The 25,020-nt window shown below is 37.2% G+C and overlaps 1 protein-coding gene across 3 annotated transcripts in view; it reads left to right on the top strand.

Annotated features, from left to right (window-relative positions):
- The window catches only part of LOC124803100, a 123,262-nt gene that overhangs the window by 71,002 nt on the left and 27,240 nt on the right, over positions 1-25,020 (top strand). For 2 of the 3 annotated variants that reach the window (XM_047264255.1, XM_047264256.1), the window contains exons 6-9: positions 9,052-9,193; positions 16,149-16,214; positions 16,305-16,364; positions 18,223-18,307. In XM_047264255.1, the coding sequence (XP_047120211.1) occupies positions 9,052-9,193; positions 16,149-16,214; positions 16,305-16,364; positions 18,223-18,307 (353 nt within the window). The remainder of the gene's footprint in view (positions 1-9,051; positions 9,194-16,148; positions 16,215-16,304; positions 16,365-18,222; positions 18,308-25,020) is intronic. The other variant, XM_047264257.1, reaches the window with a different exon arrangement.

Below are 25,020 nucleotides of genomic sequence, written 5' to 3'. Positions count from 1 at the left end.
AGAGCCTTGCATATCATGTAACTGAGTGTTCATTACTTCTTGTAGTACATTGTTAAACAGTGATATCAAAAATATAACAGTTTTGAAAGTCTTACAGTTAAATAAAACTTAAGACAAAATTTTATTGGTCATAATTAGTAATGTCAATACAGCCACTTTTTCATTCCTAAAAATAAGTTTGTTTTTAAAGTTCACACTGCTCCATGCCCCTAATTTAGTGTTACAATATATTTTACAAATCTGCCTGCATAGCTGAGATGGTGGTGTGGTGTTGCTCAGCTTGGAGGTCAGCCAGCTTGAATCCTGTTAGTGGATGAAAGTTTCACAGCTGGTATTTGGCTGGCAAGAGGAGGAGAGGTGGTGGCATAAAGTTTCTGATCACTGGTCTTTGCGCTAATGTCCTGCATTAGATTCCAAACCTCTCCACAGTATCTCATGAAGTGAGGGCATATGATACTGTTGATGGTGATTTGTCTGTTGGATAGGGATGTAAAGCTCGGTGGCCCACTTGTTGCTTTTCAAGATGAGTAGGCTATGTGGTGACACTGAGTTTCATCCTCTCCCTTCCCTACATCCATAACAACATAAACCCAACACTACACTGTACAATCACTCATTACAGTCATCCATATAACAAAAATATTAAAAGTGTGAAACTTTGAAAGTATAAAGCCATAAGGTGTTACACTGCAAGTGTAAAATATAAAGTTATAAAAAATTTTTGTTAAAATATTAAAAAAGTGTAGTCTTAGAACAATGGCTGTATAAATAGTGAAAGACATGAAAATGATAAAAATGTGGAAGCAGAATTGCGTAGAGGACTTAGAACTGCATGAAGTGTCACTAAATATTAAAATTTTTAAAAACATTGAAAGTATAAAACTGTAAAAAGTTAAAAGCCATAAATTATTAAAGTGAAACTATGTGCAGCAAGTAAAGTTGCAGGGATCTGGGTGTGACAGTTACAGATAATTGAATTTGCTTATGCTTGGTGGCTTAGTATGGCACACAGTTTTGCAGTATGTATGGAAACCAGTCTGCATTGTCCTGCTGCTAGGATGGTGTGTAAGCTGAAGGGCTGTTGCTGTCTTTTCTTGATGAGTGGGACTGTTGATCACACATGTGCTGCAACAAGGTGGATGATTGGAAGAGGCCTTCAAAGTTTCTAAAAAATGCACTGTCAATAAATTTTTTCTGTTGGTTTAATGTGTTGCTAGGATCTTGCAGCCTGTGTGTAAAAATCTCAATTTCTTCCAGCATTGTCAGGAAGTGTTCCTTAGATTCATTGTACAGCATTTCCAAATGCATATCAATAATTCCAACTCTATGCTTCAGTGTTAGAAGATGTGCACCAAACGCTGTTTTATTGTTGTGAATTTAAGCATGGTCTTTGAAGCACATTTCAGACATCCTGCCTGTTTGACGTATGTAAATTTTTGGGTAGTTTCCACCCTTTAGTTCATGAAATATAAAACTTACATACACTAAGTGCATAAAAGTAATTTCCTGCCATTTACATTTTCCGCCATTTATATCATTTTTTCAAGTCCCCTGAATAGCGTAAGTGAGGAGCTTCACTGTAGTGCCATTGCAACCTATTTCCAAAAAGTATATGCGCTACCATTGATGCAAACATATAGCTTGGCAAATCCAAAACTTTCAAGGATATACTTATCATTTTAACCTCAGAGTTCTTTGTTTCATACAGAGTTGAAAGGGCCTGCAGAAGAAACATTTAATCCTCAGTTTAGTAGGGGCTAGTATAAACACATAATTTATTATGTTTTTGAATGCAATTCATGCTGGTAACAAGTAATTCCACATATCTCACTAGAAAACAGTGCTTTCCATATGAACTCTTTTTTTAATACATTTATGTTCTTGTCTGTACATTTTGTTTATTTATCTTTATTCAACCAAGGATCATCTCACAGTGATGGGATTTGTCAGGGTAATATAGTGCAAGTCAATAGATCAAGATATACAACACACAGCATACATAATATGCTTTATGAGGATGGGACAGGTAGTCTATGAGGATAGGACAGGTGGTCAGCCAAGGCCTTAATTAATGAACCATCCTGGAATTTGTCTTAGAGATCTGGGAAAACCACAAAAAAAGCATGTCAGGATAGCTGGACAGAGTAACTGCATCCTCCCAAATACAAGGTCAATATCCTAACATCTGTGCTGCCTCATTCAGTAAGTTCCTATTGTGTAATGTTCCTTATTTATGTACAATTTGTTTCAGGTAACTTGCAATTTGCTCTTCACTGCTGCACATTCCATAGACATCTGCTGATGTTCCTTGGACTCTTCAGATGCTGCTGTTCCCCTTACCTCAACTCCAGACTCCATTCCAGTCCGTGTTCATCTATGTTCCTCAGTCCATCTGAAAAACAGAGCCAATAGACATTAATATCATGCATTTTACATTTTGACATTCTTTCCTTGTGAAAGCAGTAAACCATGATCATGTATTGAAATGAGACAAGGAGTTGTAGTTATTCTCTTTCATTACTATTCACTCTTCTGTCGTCTAAGTAAATGTTTGTGTGGTATGCATTACGCTTGAAAAACATTTTAGCTATCTTTTTAAACAGATGAATTTAAGTAATCTTTCTCATTTCCTTTGGCAATTTATTTTATCCCCTTATGTAATATGGTGTTTTGAATTTTTTGTTTGTTTTTCCTAGCTAAATGTAATTCCAAATTCTCGTTCCATGATTATGTATAGAACCTGCAAATTTCCCGTTAACTGATGCTGATATTGCACTTGGTATTATGTATCTTGATGCACTGAAAATATATTCTTAAAACTGGCAATATGAAAGGTAGAGTCAGATTATGTGGACTACACAACAGATGAATTTTAAAGGTGGCACATCCCAATTTATTTTCACTATTACATCATTAGAGAGCAGTTCCAGTTTTACAAATTATAGTTTATGCAGGTAAAGAGATATGCAACTCTGCCTTTGCACACATATCTGGAAGAGAACTCATCCAGCTATTAATCAGTGTCTCAGTACTTCGGACTTAGAGTTTGTAGATCATTAAAATTTTACTAACTCATCCAAGATTTTAAGACACAAAGATATTATGCAGCTCCAAAGTCTTTGCAAACATATTTTCCACACTTATTATGTTGGAGTGCAGAATTACACCTTCCAGTCCCTGACTTTTTCACAAGTATATGAGTGATGTTAACTGTGTGCTGGATAGTTGCACACTTTAAGCTGCGTAGATACTGAGCATTGACTTCTCAACAACAAACTTTCATTTTAACCAATGTGGAGATGTCTGTGTGCTCTGTGATCCTAGACTTAAACACAAATTGACCTAATGATGTGACAAGTAGAGTGCAGGGTGCTGAGTGGTAATTTTGTGAGAGGAGTGACTATGTAAAGACAGGCATAATAATTCTGAAATTACTTAATGTTTTGTAATTTGGCTAGTCATATTTTACTATTCTGCAAGGGCTATAAGAATTTAATATTGTTTGATTTATGACAAATGTTTCAGGTTAGTAATTTACAAAAGTATAGGGAACAAATTATTCATTCATTGCCCGCATACTGCAGCTGACAATTTCCAGCTGAAAGTTTGGGTATATCATACAGTTTTATAAGCAAAAGACCAAGACAGATGTAATACCTGCATTATGATAACACCTACCATTCCACACTGTATTGAGGCCTAATTACAATGAGTATAAAAGACATTTACAATTAAAAAAAAGGCTCACATTTTACAGGCACGTAAAAGGTCTTCACATAAATGGGGAAGAGGGTTGGGGGGGGGGGGGGGGCAGGTGGGGGGAGGGGATCCAAAAAAATATATACTCACTGTTTGATAGCCCATTCATAAAGATTTGTCTTATAGGTACAATTCTTGGCATTTGGAGTCATCTTTTATGTCTGAAATGACCAGCAGAAGCTTCTAAACAATTCTGATGGCATTGAACTATAGATCAAACTATGGCTATAAGTGTTTGGCATTATTGTAGTGCATGATGCAACAATTTTTTTATGGAGATCATTGATTGTAGCTTGTTTTGTTGACACACAATGTACTTGATGGTGCCACAGCTAAAAGTCCATAGATGTTAAATCTGGAGAGCAAGATGGGTACCCTGTAAGTCCTCTTTGATCTGCCTAGATACATCCTGTCATCTTGATGATGGTAAGGTCGGACTTCACCTTGTTTCTTTTAAGACATTTCACCTTCATGCAGTGTTTGAATGTCAAGCAAAACCCTTGTCTGAGGCAATTTTGACCTGTTATAGTATCCCCAGAGAAGAAGGGACCAATTAAACCACATGATAACAGACTACATCCTACCTAGTTCAAATGAACATGAGAATTTTCAGGAAACACAATCGACATGGTTTCACTGTATTACTTAGGTTCAATATTGGCTTGTCAGGCTAAACAAATTTCCCAGAAAATTTGTCACCCTTATTTACCATGTGATCAAACTACTCATAGTATTCAGTTATTTGATTCAAGTAATTTTTCACCATAGGTAGCATTCTTGGAATTTACATGTTCCACCTTGCACCCTTATGGAAGTTTCTATCTCTTGAGTGACTCATTCTTCTTTCGCACACTCCTTGATTTACTAATTTTTGCTGTGAATGGATGAAATGTTGCAATACTGTGGCTTTGGACACTGGATGTGTAACTTTTTGTTACTGGCTGGATCTTGCCTTCTTCACATGTGTAATAGTTCCATCAGCTTTTGAAATATGTTGGTGGCCATATTTTAAACCCTTACTGCCACTGTACATAGTGAATATTCTGATACTTGCAGTATCACTTCAATACTACCATAAATTCCACAAATGACAACCTTATCCCAGCCATTGTTGCTAGATGATTGTTTTCTACTTTATTGTACTGTGGCATCAGCCCCACCACCTGCACATGGACAGCGTGAACTGCCAGCACCAACTAGCAGAAACAAATTTAACATATACACTGCTGTTTTGCATGTTATCAGTAACTGTAATCCATTTTGTTTCAAAATTATTTAATTGCAAATGGTTGGTACATTTTTATCCCTCCTGTTTATACACTCCTATGTGAGATAAACCTTTATGTGGTTTTTAGCAATTTTAATTCCTTTCACTGTCTTAATTATTATGGTTGATTATTAAATAGTCTTTTGCCTGCTTCACTTGGAGCAATCATTGTCAGTTTAAAGTTTTCTTATTTTGTGTAACGATTTTCCATTTCTGTTTGTTGGATGGTCATTTGTGTCTTTATTGAGGAGGTGACTGACAGTTACTCTGACTGCCATAATATTCTGATATAATATTATGCTGTATAAAAGCTTGGTTCTACTGAGAAATTCATCAATAGAGTAGAAGGAGTTGACCACCAATAAATCCTTTAGATTTCTTTTAAACTGAATTTCATTGGTTGTTAAGCTTTTTATGGCTGCTGACAACTTATTGAAAATGTGTGTTCCTGAATAATGCACACCTCTTTGTACAATAGTAAGTGACTTTAAATCCTTGTGAAGATTATTCCTATTTCTAGTATTGACTCCATGAATTGAGCTGTTGGTTTGAAAAAGTGATATATATTTTAATGACAAATTTCATTAAGGAATAAATATATTGGGAAGCAGTAGTTAGTATCCCTAGTTCCCTAAACAGGCTTCTGCAGGATGTTCTTGAGTTCACACCACATATAACTCTTACTGCACGTTTTTGTGCCCAGAAAACTTTAGCTTGGCTTGATGAATTACCCCAAAAAATAATCCCATATGACATTATGGAATGAAAGTAAGCATAGTATGCCAGGTTTTTCATTTTTATATCCCCTATGTCTGACACAATTTGCATTGCAAATAGAGATTTGTTAAGACGCTTCAGCAGTTCTGCGGTGTGCTCCTCCAAGTTGAATTTATTATCAAGCTGTAATCCCAAGAACTTAACACTGTCCACTTCTTCTATATGTTTTTCATCGTATGTTAGGCATATACTCGTGGGACACCCCTTACAAGTTATAAATTGCAGGTAGTGTGTTTTTTCAAAGTTTAGTGACAAAGAATTGGCTAGGAACCAGTGATTAATGTCCACAAATATTTTATTAGCCGATCTTTTTAAGGCTACACTTGATTTGCTATTTATTGCAGTGGTTGTATCATCGGCAAACAAAATGAACGTGGCATCTGGTAACGTTACTGATGAAAGGTGATTGATATACACAAGAAAAAGTAAGGGGCCTAAAATGAAACCTTGTGGGACCCCACATGTGATTAGTTCCCAGTTGAATGATGCCTGATAGCTTAATACATGTCTCTTTACTAATAACACCATTTGTTTCTTGCCAGAGATATAAGATTTGAACCATTTTACAGCATTTCCTGTTACACTATAATATTCTAATCTACTTAAAAGGATATTGTGATTTACACAGTCTAATGCCTTTGACAGATCACAAAATATACCAGTTGCCTGCAATTTTTTGTCTAATGAATTAAGCACATTTTCACTGTAAGCGTTGATAGCCTTCTCAATATCATCACCCTTTAGAAATTCGAACTGCAACTTTGACAGTATGTTATTTGGGATAAGATGGTTATAAAGCCGATTGTACATTACTTTTTCTAAAATTTTTAATAATGCTGGCAAAAGTGAAATTGGAAGAAGTTTGATGTTATTTCTTTATCTCCCTTCTTAAACAATGGCTTAACTTCAGCATATTTCAACCATTCAGGGAATATTCCACTGATAAACGACTGGTTACACAGATAGCTTAATTTGTCACCTAACTCAGAATCACATTCTTTAATTAACTTTGTTGATATTTCATCTTACTCACTAGATGTTTTTGATTTTAAAGATTTTATGATGAAAATTATTTCCACTGGGGTAGTGAGGGTCAAATTAATATTATTGAAGTTACTTGAAATGTCTGGTCTGAAGTATTCCATAGCAGCATCTACAGGACATGACAACCCCATCTTTTCAGTAACAGTTATAAAATGTTTGTTACAAAGTTCTGCAACATTATACACATCTGTTGCCAATGTATCATTTACTCTTAATGCTATTTGTCCCTCTTCATGTCTGGTTCTACCAATCTCCTCCTTCACTATATCCCATATTGTCTTTATTTTGTTATCTGATATGACTGTCTTTTCCTTGCAATATATTTACTTTAATGTTTTGAGGAAAACAGTGTTCAAATAAGGTAAGCACTTTATTAGCAAAAGTGTTATATTTTTCATTCATGCCATGAACACTGTAAACATCATTCCAGTGAATGTCTCTGAGGAGTGTCCTAAAATAATCAATTTTTGGCTTATTGATTACCCTCTTGAGCTCAGATTTAACAGATTTTATATCCTGTTGAGTATTAACTTTTAACAGAAGGAACTGCATGTCATGGTCTGAGAGGCCATTGACTATTGGTTTTGTAATATAATTTTGTTCATTGGACTTTACTATAAGGATATTATCAATGGCTCTTTGTGAGCAATTGGCTACCCTAGTGGGGAATTAAGTTGAATGATAGTGTTACTAACTCATGTAAGTTCTTATTGGGAGAGTCTTCAAGGAAATCTACAGTGAAATCACCAGCAACCACTATTTCTTTGTTTTTGGGTGTTAAATGGACCAGTATAGCTTCAAGGTGGTTTATGAACAGATTAAAGTTACCTGCAGATGCTCGATATACACTTAATATTATGAAGGACTTTTTTGTGAAATTCTGACTCTGTTGCACATGCTTCTAGGCAAAATTTATGAATGTATATGTTCTTAAATTTATGACAGTTCCTGATGAATGTGGTAACTCCTCCTTTCTCCATTTCTGCTCTACAAAAGTGAGATGCTAACCTAAACCCTGTAACACTTAAAAGTTCTATACCAGTGGTCACATGTTGTTCAGAGAGGCAGATTATGTCAGCTGGGTTTGTAGAGTCCAATTCATCTATGCAGATAATTAATTCATTAATTTTATTTCTCAGTCCTCGAATATTTTGATGCATTAAAGATAGCTGACATTTCACATTGATGGAGTTAAGTTTTTTGGGTTCTTTCTCAAACTGAAGGTTTGTCTCAGTCCTACCCTCTCTTAAAATTTGGTTTCTTTCTATCCTCGCTACCCTAAAAAAGGGTCTTTTCTGAATCATATAATCACTGGTATTTTATCACTAATGACAGTGCTATTTTCCTGCTATTTTCTCAGCCAGTTTACCCTTCCCTTTCCTGTTGAGGTAAAGGCCATGCCTAGTATAATCCCACCTATTGAGAGAATCAATAGGAACCACACCAATTTGTGACGTGAAGAATAAAGATGTATACTGTTAACAACATTTGTTTTATTTTAGAGGCTTTAAGAGTTCTCAATAAAAAAATATGGAGGCATTACTTTTCAGCAAACCCTCTTAATTCTTACTTGAATAAAGGATTACAGGATGTAATATTAAAATTTTAAGTTCCTTAATCAGTGTCCTCTATTTCAACTCCATTTTTGTGCTTAAGTTACAGCAAAAGTAAGCTGAGCTGAAAGTTATAGAATTTACTAGCTCGTCTAATTAGCCTGGACTGCTATGACTGTCTTTATTGCCAATTATTGTTCATCACACTATAGCAAAGAGAGTGTAAACTGTTGCAATTTTTATGCATTGTCTAAAAATAAAGGAAACTGCTGTAATGGCCTAAAGACAATACAATCTTTATTATTATTATTATTATTATTATTATTATTTTATTATTATTATTTGTAAATGTTTTAGTCTTGATTAGTTATTATTTTGCTTTTTACTGCTTTCTCTTGTTTTGTGGGCATCTGTGGTATAATAACTTGCCTCTGAATGTAATTAATAGCCTTGCATTACTAATGCTTTCTTTGTTTTATCTATAATTTTGTATATTTTGCAGAAACGTTCTACACCATTTCGTGTATTCTTTTTGTCATTTCCTTTCTGTTGTAGTCATTTTAATCAAATCTTGGCACAATGTTTAAACATTTTCTGAATTTCTTTCCATAAAGTGTAATTTCTGTAGTGGCATTCTGCCTGTGTTTACAGAAATGTTGCATTCATAAACATTACTTCCTCATGGATTGGAAAAATTCCATTGCTTGTTAGTATGGGATATATAGAGCGAGAGGCAGGGAATCAGTCATGTCAAACAAGTGGCATTGTGCAGTCCTGCTGCAGCTCAAAAATGGTAAGAAGATGCCAAATAAGCTGTCCAAGGTGGTGGGTTGTTTTAAGAGCAAAAGTTATTTCTTATTGCTTTAATACTAAAATTGGATTGTGGCATCAAACTGAACAGTGAACTAGAGAAATGCTTTTCACCACAGGTCATAAAACATTTCATATGCAGCGATTTCGTAAACTTTTAACCACATAAAAAAACATCTGACCTTAACAATCATTGTACATTATGATCTTAACAATTTATTCATATTTTAGAAGGCACAGCCACTAAACATCAGTTGTTAAACATGAAATGTTTGATTTAGTTTGAAATTGTGGAGGGCCTCCATTACATTTCTTCTCAGAAATCATTAAATACATCTAATATTTCCTCATGGCTTGTGTTTCAAAAGTTGGCTTGAATGAATGAAATCATTACTTTGTGAGCTTTCATCACTTAAATTGTTGCAAGAAAGCTGTATGTTCAGTAAGGGGACACTAAATGCCTGACTGCTCAAGTTAAGATTGTGAGTTCTGAGTTCTGGAATATGATGGCAGTCTGAGACTGGAAAATGCCTACCGAACTCTGATCAGTGTAGGTGTATCCCATGGATATTTGCTTGAACATTAAGTTGTTAGATTTTTAACTGCAGACATGGCTCAAGAAATTTGTGATAATGGCCACCATTGGCCTGGAACCAATGCTATAGTTAGAAGAGAAAATATTTACTTATCAGCAATACTGAAATAAAGAAACGCTCTTATAGTTTTCATACTTTTTATATTTAATTTCAAGCTTTCTGTGTTATTCTCTTTTTAATTATTATTTTTATTCGCTTCGCTGATGATAGATTCAATTTTCAGTCACTGTGAGTCTTAATGGGAAGTACAACAATGATCTTCACGTATTAAATGACCAGCAAATTCATTAATGGGATCTTTTTTTCTTTCCTTCTTTTTCTCAAACATATTTCTAATGAGCTTTGTCTCTTTCCTTCCATTTGAACCCAAAATGATCACTGTAAATAGGAAAATGTGATTCGTTGAAAACTCGCATTTAGTACATACCCACAGTGTCAACTGCACTTTTGGCCATCCTATAAGGTTTTTTATGACCATAATTGCTTACAGCTTTTGTGATTTGTTGTTCATCTTGTCTGCAGCTTTTGTGTTTTACCTTTAACTTTGCATGTTAATGTTCCTGTGGGCACTATTTAATATTTAAAAATTTACATGTATCAAAAATAAAGGGGTCAAAACAATATCCAGCTTGATCTAAAGATATAAAATAGTACATAATTAATTACAAATGCGGTGAAGTATCAGTTTCTAGAGAGAGAAGAAACTGAGCACCTCACTTGTGTGTTTATATTTTATGCCATGCCCATACGGACAAATAAAAACTGTAACCAGTCACTTTTTTGAATAATTATGTTTTTTTCCATGAACTAGTTTTCAAACCTTTTCAGGTTCATCTTCAGATGGTTTCTGGAAGTTACATCATTATTTCTAGCATAATGCTGGGTGCTGGCTTGCGACAGTCTGGGTGGCTTTTTTCATTAGTGTCCATCTGTCTGCCTCCATTTTGATGTCCAGTTGTTATATCACTACACACACTTTCACACAAACTATATTAATATACACTTGGACAGCAAGACTTTCCCAGCATCCAGCATGTGCTTTACAACAATAATTTTATGTTTCTCTCTTCATTTATGTTCTCTTCTTTAATGCCAAATCATTTTCTTTTTTTTTAAAAAAATATTGTTCTCTTCTGGCTTTATATAGAAATAGTTAAACTTACTAGCTGTCCCATTTACCTTCAGTATTTTTTTTCAGCAACAATAATTATATGTCATTTGAGAAATTGGTACACAAATACACATATGGGTATTGGCTTCCAGGAGCACAGTATTTCTGAAAGTGACATTGTTGCCACCATCATGTGTGTTGATGACTTAATTGGCAATGTCTGAACATAGAACTTTCATCTACACACTCTGTCCCACTCCTGTAGTGGATCCATAACAATTCCCTCTGCAGTTCATACTTTGGAGCAGGTTTGGTTCTTTGTCAGGGTTCATGTCCAGTGCCAGATGAGCAGTGTGCCTGTACACTGTCACTTTTATTTTATTTATTTATCTCTTATTCCGGTGATCCATGTTGTGACACTATCACAGGATATGGAACGTGTCAATTTTAGAAGCTTTTTGGTCAGAATTTATGGTAATATATAAAACAAAACAAAAACAGTAAACAGTAACTTAGGTCCCACTACAAAAAAATACATTTTAGATATAGATAGAGATTACAAAACAAAAAACAGTAAACAGTAACTTAGGTCCCACTACAAAAATACATTTTAGAGAGAGATAAAGATTACAAAATAATACGTGTTACAGAAAAATAAATATTGCAAAATATATGTTTACAATAAAAATATTCAGTATTACGAATACAAATTTGAGCATGCATTTTCAATTTACAATATAAGAGATGTTAAACACTGTAGTTCATGAACTCTTCTAATGTATAAAATGATCCTTGCAATAGGAACTGCCTTAAGGTTTTTTTAAACAGGAGATCATCATCTACCAAACATTTAATTCTTGAAGGGAGGGCATTAAAAATCTTACAGCCACTGAAATGGACTCCTTTCTGCACCATACTTAGATTTGGCTGTTCATAGTGGATATCATGTTTCCTTCTAGTATTGTGACTGTGATATGCACTATTCAGCTTAAAGGTGGATTTTTCTTTCCTTATGAAGCACATCAATGAGAATATATACTGCGCAGTGGATGTAAGTATTTCAAGCTTCTTAAAAAGATTGCTGCATGTGGCTCTAGGATGGACTCCACACATGATCCTTATGGCTCTTTTTTGTACACACAGTACTTTTTTAGCCAGTGACTGATTTCCGCAAAATATAATTCCAAATGCCATAATTGCATGAAAGTAACCATAATATGCTGACTTCATGGTTTCCATATTTCTATAAGAAGAAACAATGCGCAATGTGTATTAACATCAACTGTAGCATATGCAGGAGACCAGTCCACAAGCCGTAATTGCTGATTAAAGGTTTCAGTGGTGTGTCTGTTTATAATCCTAAATGTTTTCCAAATGAAATTTTCTTTTCTTTGGACATTCATTTGGTTTAGAGTGAGGAATTGCCCTTCATGGTCAAAGAGCCCATTTATAATATTTGGTTAAATTATTGCAAATATCCTTATCTACAAATACATTATCTAGTAAAGTGCTTGTGCTGGCAGTTACTCTAGTTGGAGTGTCCACCACTGGTGCTAAATTGAACAGTACATTAAATGTTCAAAATCTGTCTTCTTTCTATTTTCTGTTAAAAGGTCCCCATTGAAGTCACCCACAACAATGATAGATTTAGTTTTCCTACATAGGTGGGCCAGAAGTGATTCAGTTTGTCTTAGAAATACATTTAGATTTCCAGCAGGTGCCCTGTAAACAGCCAGAACAATAACAGTTGCACTGTCTGCTGTTAACTCAATGCCACACACCTCAAAATGTTGTTCATCACAGTATTTGCTTAAATCTAGGGATTTACACACTATATTGTTTTTTATAAATATTGCAACACCACCTTTTTCCATAACAGATCTACAGTAATGAGTAGATAAACTAAAGTTCTCAATCTGTATCATGTGGATCCCACTCATAATGTGATGTTCTGAGAAATCACATAATCACTTTTGTATGTGTGAAAGATAGTGTAAAAAGAAATCAGTTAGGCAGAGCAATGATCAGGAGAATTTCAGATAGATGTAGAAATGACATGATGAATACAGACACAATTATTTATTGGAGAGGCAGAAGAGAAGAAAAATATATTTTCTGGAACCTACTGTTCTCCAGTCTATGAATTATTATGATAAGGATAATTATTATAATGAATTTACTGTTTGAAGTTTTTGTTAAAATTTATTTCAAGACCTAGCTTTCACGTTAGTCATAAAGTGATATTAGGAGACAATTTAGAATTATCTTATTTGTTGAGGTATTAATCAATAACTGTATTTTGCAACTGATGTGTCTCAGGTGGATGTTTCAAGTTTTACAAACATGTTCCAGAATTCAAAACATTCAGAAGTGTGTCTTTGTGGTGTATTTACACATTTACATTATTTTCTTGAAATGAAATCACCACAAGAATCAAAATAGTAAAGCCTACTGAATAAATAAAACAAATATGCAAAATTGTTTAGACATTGTGCCTTCTATTAATGAACTTTCAAACCTAAAAGAAGGAAGGCAATAATTCAGCTGCAGATGAATGAGTGGTAGTGATAGCATCTGCTTCCCCATCTCCTTCCTCCTAATACTATTTTCTACTGCCTCCTTGCCACTCTCCAACCTGCTGTCATTGATGTCTCTCCCAAACACCCCTCCCTTAGCGCAATCTCTCACAATCAGATAACGTTTCAGCAGCTATAGAGGTGGTAAGTGTTGGTTCAAATAGTTCCCTATTGATATAACTTCATTGAATGAACACAACTTTAATATACACTGTCTGATACAAAGTAATCAGACACTTCCTTTGTAATGAAGTATTTTACAGTAGATGTTATGAAAGGTGGACCTGCTACTATAAAAGGACTTTGGGAATATTGTGTTGTGAGTAGAGAAGCGGTAACAGCAGAAAGGATAGGTAAGGAGTGCTCAATGATTTCGAATGTGGACTAATTATTGGATGTCACCTGAGTAACACATCCGCAAAAAAAATTTCAACTCTTCTAAAGCTGTGCATGTTGACTGTTGGTGATGTGTGTAATGTGGAAATGTGAAGGAACAACAACATCTAAACCAATAGTAGGCAAACAACATGTGCTGACAGAGAGCAACTGTCAAGCATTGCAGAGAGTGGTTGTGAAGTCACATGAAATCAGAAGATGGGACCACTTGTGAGTTCCAAAGTGCTACCACTAAAACAGCTAGCACAATGACTGTGCATAGGGAGTTAGGAAAAGAATGCAATAGTCATGAAGCTCCTCATAAGCTACACATTTCTGCAGTCAGTGCTAAGTAAAACTTGAGGTGATATAAAAAACAACACCACTGGACACTGGATGACTGGAAATGAGTGATTTGGACTGATGAACCACACTGTAACTGGTGAAAATTGGTGTGGAATTATTTTGATTTGGTGAATGCATGAAGAACACCTGCTTTCACATGTAGTGCCAGTAGTGATGGAGACGGCAATGTTATGGCATCGGGATTTTTCTCTTGTTTATGGCATGGTCCCTTTATTGTGCTTAATAAATTGCAAAATCCAGAGGACATGAACACACATTGTGTACTGGGTATGGTAGAGGAACAATTTGGAGATGATGGCTATTTGTATCACCATGACAGTGCACCATGTCATTAAGCAGCATCTATGCGGCAGTGATTTGAGGACAGTAACATTCCTGAAATAGACTTCTCTGCCCAGAGTCCTACCCACACCTAATGGAATTCCTCTGGGATGAGTTAGAATGTTGGCTTTGCTCTGGACCTCAGCATACATCACTATCTTTTCTGGTTTCATGTCTTGAAAAATGAGCTGCCATTCTTCCAAGTCAGACACCTCACTGCAAATGCCCCTGGCAGACTTCAGTCTGTTATAAAGGCGAAGGGTGGATACACCCCATGTTAATGACCACTAATAGGTGTCTGGATACTTTTGATCAGATAGTGCATAATACATTAAACCACAGTTACATAAAATAAGGGAAAGGCAACCACTTACCCATAGAGGATTAATGCATGGTACACAGAAACACAAAATAGAAAACAATCTTGCTGCTCCAGCGAATGTGATCGTTTGAGTTTCTGTGTGGTTTTTTGTGTGTGTGTGTGTGTGTGTGTGTGTGTGTGTGTGTGTGTGTGTGTGTTCCTATTAGAAAAAATCTTATGGAACTAAAATGTTCAAAAAAGTGGTGCTTATTGATTAAAAGTTTAGTGGCTCATATTACAGTCAACAGAAATTGCTGCACAAAGTTTAGTGGTTCATATTACATTCAACAGAAATTTCTGCACATCTTTCCTTACACAAGCAAATATTTATTTTATTTTATTTTCTGCCAACATAGGTTCAACCTTTCACCTCTTGATACATCCCTTTAATTTATGTTTACCTACAACATTGCCTTTATCCTCCATTCTGTACCTCTATGAGGTTCCCATTGTCATCTGCTTTGGTATGTATTACAGTACTAGTCAGCCTGATAATGTACTGTTGATTGTGTAATCAAGAGTGTGTGTATGCTTCTTCTTTTCCAAGCCTTATCATGAAATAGGTCATTGCCTCATTCACATACATTCTCTCTTCAGAATGGCTGGCCAGTGCTTATCTCTAGGATGCTAAATTCTAAGTACTGCCAATAGACACTTACAAAAGCAAGAAACCTATAACAGCCCTCAGAACTGTTAGTACATTCCTAAGGGAGGACAAAGATAGAGATTTGGGAAGCATAGAAAGGAGGGCCATGTAACACATAATCCCAGTTTTAGAGGGATCTCATTGTTGTTAGAATGAGGAAAGATAAAGGTGGAGGACGAGACATCAGGATGAGTAGGACACATTGGACACACCAAAACATAACAATGACTTGGGTATGTGAAGAAATATTTGTACATGATGGGTACCTTTTTTTATGATAATGTTAGTGAACCAATTTCATCATGCTGAGAATAGTATTAAAGTTGCTGCAAAAGAGTTCAGCCTGTTTGGTTCATGTGGGTGAAAATCAAATTGATACCAAAATTTGTCAAGAAAAGTCACAGAAGTTGCAGCATTTAGAGATGTGTTGCAAACCACAAATGAAGATGTGAGATTTTATAGATCTTGAATAAATGGTACTCTTCTCTGTATTTATCAAATTTATTTGAATATGTTATTTGCTGTCGGTGATTTTACATATCAGTTTTTGTAAATATTTATAATGTTTTGTGAACTCATGTTCCAGCCAAATGTTACTGTGCAACAGTGTGAAACAAACAACCCAAACCATAGGCATCCAGAATGTGATCCAGTATGTATTCTGAATATTTAACATACTGAATTCATTGCAGTTCCTAGTTTTTGGTGCAAAATATCACTTACATTTTGTTTCTTTTCACAGGAGGCTGTTGGTCTATCATGTAGGATATTTAATGTCACCCCTGGAAATTATTGTATAAGAGTAAGTTACATATTATTCTTCACGTAAATATTATTTCATCTATTACTAGCTTTTATGATATTATTTTCGTGTACTAACTCATTCCATGCCATGGGGATTTGGTCTTCAATTTGGTCTAATGGTACTAGATGTGTAAAATACAAAAATAAGAGTGTCCTGTTTGGGTTATCTATCTCCAATAACCATTGCAGCATTGGTCATCTAAGGCACATTGTGTGAATAAAATTGCAATACCATATAAGAGTATCACTTTTCATTTAGCTAATATTTCATGAGTAACTAGCCATTGTCATAGTCCTTATTTTGCTTTCCTGATAACAGTTTTATTTTACTCTAATAATAACATGCGAGGTTAAAAAATATCTTTTTATACCAAGTGGCATAATTTCTTCTTATTATTATTATTATTTCCTTTAACTCTCTATGTGGAGCATAGGGCTGCAACAAAGGATCGCCATTTTGTTCTGTCTTCTGCTAGTATCTTCATTTCTTCCCATCCTATTCCTTGCTGATGGCCTTCTGCTTCAACTGACCATCTCCATGTCATTTTGGGCCTGCCTCGTCCCCGTCGTCCTTGCGGGATCCAGTCATGTGCTTCTCTCGCAATATGTTCATTTGGTCTTCTGAGAGTATGTCCTAACCATCTCCACTTCTTGCTTCTGATTTGCAGCTCAATTGGCTTCTGGTTTGCTCTTTCTCAAAGAGTTTCATTATAGATGACATTTGGCCACAGTATCCCCAGGATGTTCCTCAGGCATCTGTTGTTGAATGTCTGCAGCTTGTGGATTAACTGTTTTGTCACTTTCCATGTTTCACGTCCATAAAGGAGCACAGATTTTACATTACTTTAACATCCGCAATTTGGTCCTCAGTGATATTTCCTTCATTCTCCGGATAGAGCTTAGAGTTGTAAAATCTCCTGTTGCTTTGTTGATGTTGCTGTTGATTTCCTCTGTTTCACCACCATCTGCTGTCCGCCCCGGTAGCATTTGCCCACATGTCTTTAGTTTTTTGGGCGTTAATTTTCAAGTCAACTTCCTTCACTGCAGATTTCAGATGTTCTAGCTTCTCTTTCATGTCATTGAGGCTGTGGGATAGAAGGCAAAGGTCATCTGCAAAATCTAGGTCTTCTAGATGTGCCCCATTTTATTCCTCTCACTTTATCTATTGCTTCCTCAATTACAAGATTAAGTACTATGTTAAAAAATATTGGTGAGAGCATGCAGCCTTGCTTAACTCCTGTTTTCACTGCTTTTGGATCTGAAAGCAGACCTTGATGTTGAATGTGGCATGTGTAGTTTTCATACATGCACTTGACAAGAGCTATTATTTTCTTGGGGATTCCAAAAGTTTGCAGTGAACTCCAAATTTTTGCTCTAGTTATACTGTCAAATGCCTTTTCAGAGTCTACAGAGAGTCTAATTTCTTAGGTATACAAAATTGCTTTGTGATGTAACTTTTTCTTTGCGGTACCATCAGTGCCATTATTCACACATTTATGAAAGTGTTTTTCTCAGACAAAAATATTTCTGTTGTATGTGTTCAAATATAAACGGAATACAGTGACCATTATATCATTCACACTCATGGTGATAACATTCACTTAATATGACACAGAAAAGCCACATTGAAATACAAACAGTGGAGTAAATAAATGATAACAACTTGCCCTGCATATCGGACACATTCGGAAGTCAATAACCAATCAGAGCTTGTACTATACTAAACGGACTGTATAAAATTTTAAAATTTTGCTATCTAATAAGCATATTCTTCTCTGAGAAATTGTCTTATACAACTGTTGTTATATCATAATTTCAGTGTCTGTGTTTGGTAACATGATAATTCATTTATTTAGGCTGAGGTTCTGAATGATGATCGATGTGACAGCAGTTCAGTGTGGACACAAAAGAGCCACAGCTGTGTCTGGATCTACAATCTAGGTAATTATTTTAATTTCTTTGAATATAGTACATTCATGTTATCACATTCCATTTTGTACCTTCTAGCATCCAGAGACATTTCTGCAGCTAAAGAAATCATTTGTTTTGTTGCATGAAACCAACATTTTTGCATCTAATTTGTCTCTTATTGATAAACCTCATGATTACTTGTCCTCTCATATGTCAGTGTTCAAATATAGTTAAACTGAATGTCTTAATCATCTTTAATATCACCTAATAGCTCTCATGAGGCAATACACTTGCTCACTTGATGATGCAATCATTACTACCTTGAGACTATTTTAACCACGATGTCTTTTGCTTTTTCCAATGTCTTGAACTCTACCTAATATTTATTTTCGGCAACTTATCAAGCCCCCATGAAGTTACCTTAGTAGATACTCAGCTCCACAACTCTTGTGGGTATACATGTTTTCGCTGTTGTCACTTGGTCTAGAGATACAGTTGTATGATTTCATTTTAGGTCTGAGATTATACTTTGTTTTGGATATTAAGAACAAGTTTATGAATGTTTGTTTTTTCTATTTCCTTCCAACATAAAGAAAAACATATACCTGCATCATGTTCTGGGATGAATACCAATACGGCTCCCACCAGGTTGTCAACACACAATTATGGCATGGAAAATGAAAACACAATCCCACTTCAATTTCTTACATGTATTTTAATCTGTCTTATGACAGACACATAGATATTCTGCATTTCACTTGTGAAAGCTTCTTTTGAAACAGTGGCTTGTCACATCATTTATGGTATCAACCAAGCCATCTGTCATGTTATGGTGTGTGTTTTTGTTCAAAAATTACATTTTATACAATTTTAAATTGAGCTGGAGGCCAATTTCAAATAAGTTTCAGTGTATTAATGTAATGAAATAAAAGTCATTGATTTTCTTGCATTTCAAACTTTGTGACACGTAGTATGTATGAAAATGTTTCCTTGATGTGGTAATCTTTTTGAACCTCTTTACTAATTTGACTATTACATGTTAGTTGAAATTAAGTGTTGTGGGACTAAATACCTTGTTAGAAGGTACAAAAATTTCACTCCATGAAATGTACACACATCTTTTTGCTAAACTGTTATTTCTTCTCTCACTGCACATATTTTAGAGCATTGTTACATAAGTGGTCATTTGTTTAGCCCTTTCTCACTGTGCACAGTTTTGTACATGCAGCAAATGTATTTGAATGTTCTCCAACTTTAATTTTCACTCCATTTTACGAAAATTTTAAAAAGTTCATTGAACCTCATTTTAACAATGGTTTAGTTGTAGTAGGTTGTCTCCAGATAGATTGTCCTTGAAGCAAATTATAGAGAAATTAGAATTCCTGTATCAGCTGCATTGTGGTGATGCACTACAATGTGTTCATACCTTCCATCACGCGTTATAACAGACAGTACATCACCCGGAAAAAGTCATCGTGAGCTGTAAGCATCCTAGGACAAGCGTTTTCTCTGTCACATACCTCTTTGCCACAATGCCTGCATTTTACCCACAAAGCATGCTACAGGAACTGCTCCCAACTCCGGAATTTCCTGTACTGGCACTGAACTTTCTACATGACAAGTGCAGTGATTAAATATTACTAATTTTATCATCACTTAAAGCCTTGCCATAGTGCTACAAGATAGGTTCACAGCAAAGGTGAGTCCCTTTTTTGTGCCTATTACACAGTCAGTATTGAAGGCTTCTCTTGATGCCTCCAGGTACCTAGCTGGTATACGACTGACATGATATTTTGTGACCTGAAAGATTCACCACCATCTCAATGTGGCCTTTCTGATCATGGAGTATCAGCTTCACAAAGTCTGTTAAAATATATTGAGTGTGGTGTAATCTGACCCCTTTCGGAACAAGGTAAAGTATTGCGGCACCTTGCGTGTGCGTGTGGCTGCTAGAGATGAAGTACAAACATTGTTAGATTAGTTCACCTATGGACCACAACTTTGTTATTGTGCCATGCAGTTGCTTCAGTCGTTGTAGTGGATTGTAACTACATCTCAGTTCAAGATATGTATTCATTTTCGCATTGCTCTTTTTGTTAGATTAGATGTGCTCACATTATCTATGTAAGTCCAGTTAATAGTGTATTGCATAGTTCTTCAATCCCTATATTAAATTAGTCACATTTCCTGTATCATAGGAGTCCTTCATGTTTTTTAAAGAGATTTAAGTTAACTGATCTCTTGTGACATGAACTGGTATACCACCTGTTGCAAGGTTTCTTTGGTCATAGACATTTTGGTAATTTTGAGCAACAGATAGTGACTTGTTAATGTTCCAATAAAGAAACTTTTCAAATCTGGACTTTCTTTCATTACATGCTCCCATGATTTACCATTCCCTACTCGTTTACCATTCCCTACTCACCTAGTAATACTACTGTATTGCGTATCATGTTCAGTGAGAAACAAATTCCCACAGCATGAACATTATCAATGGAAATTAGTTTTACATAACTTTCTTGTTGTTGTCCTTTGTAGTTTTCTTTTTCTCATTGTGATGTCTAGAAGATAAACTGATTCCGCTGAGTTACAAACAGATATTTGGGTTTTGTATCATGCATAATATTAAGATGAGTAATCAGCTGTTCATATAAAATTTATTTAATATTGCTGGTACAACTTTACTTTTAAACCGCATTTACTCAGCTAACTTGTCACCCACATCCTTTCGTCTTTCCCTCTCCTTCCCTCTTTCCTGATGAGGCAACAGTTTGTTGCGAAAGCTTGAATTTTGTGTGTATGTTTGTGTTTGTTTGTGTGTCTTTCGACCTGCCAGCGCTTTCGTTTGGTAAGTCACATCATCTTTGTTTTTTGATATATATATACAGGGTGTTTCAAAAATGACCGGTATATTTGAAACGGCAATAAAAACTAAACGAGCAGCGATAGAAATACACCGTTTGTTGCAATATGCTTAGGACAACAGTACATTTTCAGGCGGACAAACTTTCGAAATTACAGTAGTTACAATTTTCAACAACAGATGGCGCTGCAAGTGATGTGAACGATATAGAAGACAATGCAGTCTGTGGGTGCGCCATTCTGTACGTTGTCTTTCTGCTGTAAGCATGTGCTGTTCACAACGTGCAAGTGTGCTGTAGACAACATGGTTTATTCCTTAGAACAGAGGATTTTTCTGGTGTTGGAATTCCACCGCCTAGAACACAGTGTTGTTGCAACAAGACGAAGTTTTCAACGGAGGTTTAATATAACCAAAGGACCAAAAAGCGATACAATAAAGGATCTGTTTGAAAAATTTCAATGGACTGGGAACGTGACGGATGAACGTGCTGGAAAGGTAGGGCGACCGCGTACGGCAACCACAGAGGGCAACGCGCAGCTAGTGCAGCAGGTGATCCAACAGCGGCCTTGGGTTTCCGTTCGCCGTGTTGCAGCTGCGGTCCAAATGATGCCAACATCCACGTATCGTCTCATGCGCCAGAGTTTACACCTCTATCCATACAAAATTCAAACGCGGCAACCCCTCAGCGCTGCTACCATTGCTGCACGAGAGACATTCACTAACGATATAGTGCACAGGATTGATGACGGCGATATGCATGTGGGCAGCATTTGATTTACTGACGAAGCTTATTTTTACCTGGACGGCTTCGTCAATAAACAGAACTGGCGCATATGGGGAACCGAAAAGCCCCATGTTGCAGTCCCATCATCCCTGCATCCTCAAAAAGTACTGGTCTGGGCCGCCATTTCTTCCAAAGGAATCATTGGCCCATTTTTCAGATCCGAAACGATTACTGCATCACGCTATCTGGACATTCTTCGTGAATTTGCGGTGGTACAAACTGCCTTAGACGACACTGCGAACACCTCATGGTTTATGTAAGATGGTGCCCGGCCACATCGCACGGCCGACGTCTTTAATTTCCTGAGTGAATATTTCGATGATCGTGTAATTGCTTTGGGCTATCCAAAACATACAGGAGGCGGCGTGGATTGGCCTCCCTATTCGCCAGACATGAACCCCTGTGACTTCTTTCTGTGGGGACACTTGAAAGACCAGGTGTACCGCAAGAATCCAGAAACAATTGAACAGCTGAAGCAGTACATCTCATCTGCATGTGAAGCCATTCCGCCAGACATGTTGTCAAAGGTTTCGGGTAATTTCATTCAGAGACTGTGCCATATTATTGCTACGCATGGTGGATATGTGGAAAATATCGTACTATAGAGTTTCCCAGACCGCAGCGCCATCTGTTGTAGAAAATTGTAACTACTGTAATTTCGAAACTTTGTCTGCCTGAAAATGTACTGTTGTCCCAAGCATATTGCAACAAACGGTGTATTTCTATCGCTGCTCGTTAAGTTTTTATTGCCGTTTCAAATATACCGGTCATTTTTTAATTTTTTAAACACCCTGTATATATATATATATATATATATATATATATATATATATATATATATATATAATGGAAGGAAACATTCCACGTGGGAAAAATTATATATAAAAACAAAGATGAGGTGACTTACCGAACAAAAGCGCTGGCAGGTCGATAGACACACAAACAAACACAAACATACACACAAAATTCAAGCTTTCGCAACAAACTGTTGCCTCATCAGGAAAGAGGGAAGGAGAGGGGAAGACAAAAGGAAGTGGGTTTTAAGGGAGAGGGTAAGGAGTCATTCCAATCCCGGGAGCAGAAAGACTTACCTTAGGGGGAAAAAAGGACAGGTATACACTCGCACACACGCACATATCCATCCACACATACAGACACAAGCAGACATATTTAAAGACAAAGAGTTTGGGCAGAGATGTCAGTCGAGGTAGAAGTGTAGAGGCAAAGAAGTTGTTGAAAGACAGGTGAGGTATGAGTGGCGGCAACTTGAAATTAGCGGAGATTGAGGCCTGGCGGATGACGAGAAGAGAGGATATACTGAAGGGCAAGTTCCCATCTCCGGAGTTCGGATAGGTTGGTGTTGGTGGGAAGTATCCAGATAACCCGGACGGTGTAACACTGTGCCAAGATGTGCTGGCTGTGCACCAAGGCATGTTTAGCCACAGGGTGATCCTCATTACCAACAAACACTGTCTGCCTGTGTCCATTCATGCGAATGGACAGTTTGTTGCTGGTCATTCCCACATAGAATGCATCACAGTGTAGGCAGGTCAGTTGGTAAATCACGTGGGTGCTTTCACACGTGGCTCTGCCTCTGATCGTGTACACCTTCCGGGTTACAGGACTGGAGTAGGTGGTCGTGGGAGGGTGCATGGGACAGGTTTTGCATCGGGGGTGGTTACAAGGATAGGAGCCAGAGGGTAGGGAAGGTGGTTTGGGGATTTCGTAGGGATGAACTAACAGGTTACGAAGGTTAGGTGGACGGCGGAAAGACACTCTTGGCGGAGTGGGGAGGATTTCGTGAAGGATGGATCTCATTTCAGGGCAGGATTTGAGGAAGTCGTATCCCTGCTGGAGAGCCACATTCAGAGTCTGGTCCAGTCCTGGAAAGTATCCTGTCACAAGTGGGGCACTTTTGTGGTTCTTCTGTGGGGGATTCTGGGTTTGAGGGGACGAGGAAGTGGCTCTGGTTATTTGCTTTTGTACCAGGTCGGGAGGGTAGTTGCGGGATGCGAAAGCTGTTTTCAAGTTGTTGGTGTAATGATTCAGGGATTCCGGACTGGAGCAGATTCGTTTGCCACAAAGACCTAGGCTGTAGGGAAGGGACCGTTTGATGTGGAATGGGTGGCAGCTGTCATAATGGAGGTACTGTTGCTTGTTGGTGGGTTTGATGTGGACGGACGTGTGAAGTTGGCTATTGGACAGGTGGAGGTCAACGTCAAGGAAAGTAGCAGGGGATTTGGAGTAGGACCAGGTGAAACTGATGGAACCAAAGGAGTTGAGGTTGGAGAGGAAATTCTGGAGTTCTTCTTCACTGTGAGTCCAGATCATGAAGATGTCATCAATAAATCTGTACCAAACTTTGGGTTGGCAGACTTGGGTAACCAAGAAGGCTTCCTCTAAGCGACCCATGAATAGGTTGGCGTACACCAACAGTTCCGTCCTCCGTCACAGCGGGACCCACCTCCTCTTCCTCAAAATCACCCTCTCCAAACCTTCCAGGAATTTCTGACTTCCAGCCTTGCATCTCAGTCCTTCTTAAAAAACCTTAATCCTACACCCAACATCACCACTGCTGAAGCCCAGGCTATCCGTGATCTGAAGGCTGACCGATCCATCGTCATTCTTCCGGCGGACAAGGGTTCCACGACCGTGGTACTTGATCGTCGGGAGTATGTGGCTGAGGGACTGCGTCAGCTTTCAGACAACACCACATACATAGTTTGCCAAGGTAACCCCATTCCCGATGTCCAGGCGGAGCTTCAAGGAATCCTCAGAAACTTAGGCCCCCTGCAAAACCTTTCACCTGACTCCATCAACCTCCTGACCCCACTGACACCCCGCACCCCTACCTTCTACCTTCTTCCTAAAATCCACAAACCCAATCATCCCGGCCGCCCCATTGTAGATGGTTACCAAGCCCCCACAGAGCGTATCTCTGCCTACGTAGATCAACACCTTCAACCCATTACATGCAGTCTCCCATCCTTCATCAAGGACACCAACCACTTCCTTGAACGCCTGGAATCCTTACCCAATCTGTTACCCCCGGAAACCATCCTTGTAACCATTGATGCCACGTTCCTATACACAAAT

The sequence above is a fragment of the Schistocerca piceifrons genome, chromosome 6, assembly GCF_021461385.2.
Source record: "Schistocerca piceifrons isolate TAMUIC-IGC-003096 chromosome 6, iqSchPice1.1, whole genome shotgun sequence".
Taxonomy (NCBI): Eukaryota; Metazoa; Arthropoda; class Insecta; order Orthoptera; family Acrididae; genus Schistocerca; species Schistocerca piceifrons.
The sequence above is the reverse complement of the archived record's forward strand: the minus strand, read 5'-3'. Positions and strand labels throughout refer to the sequence as shown.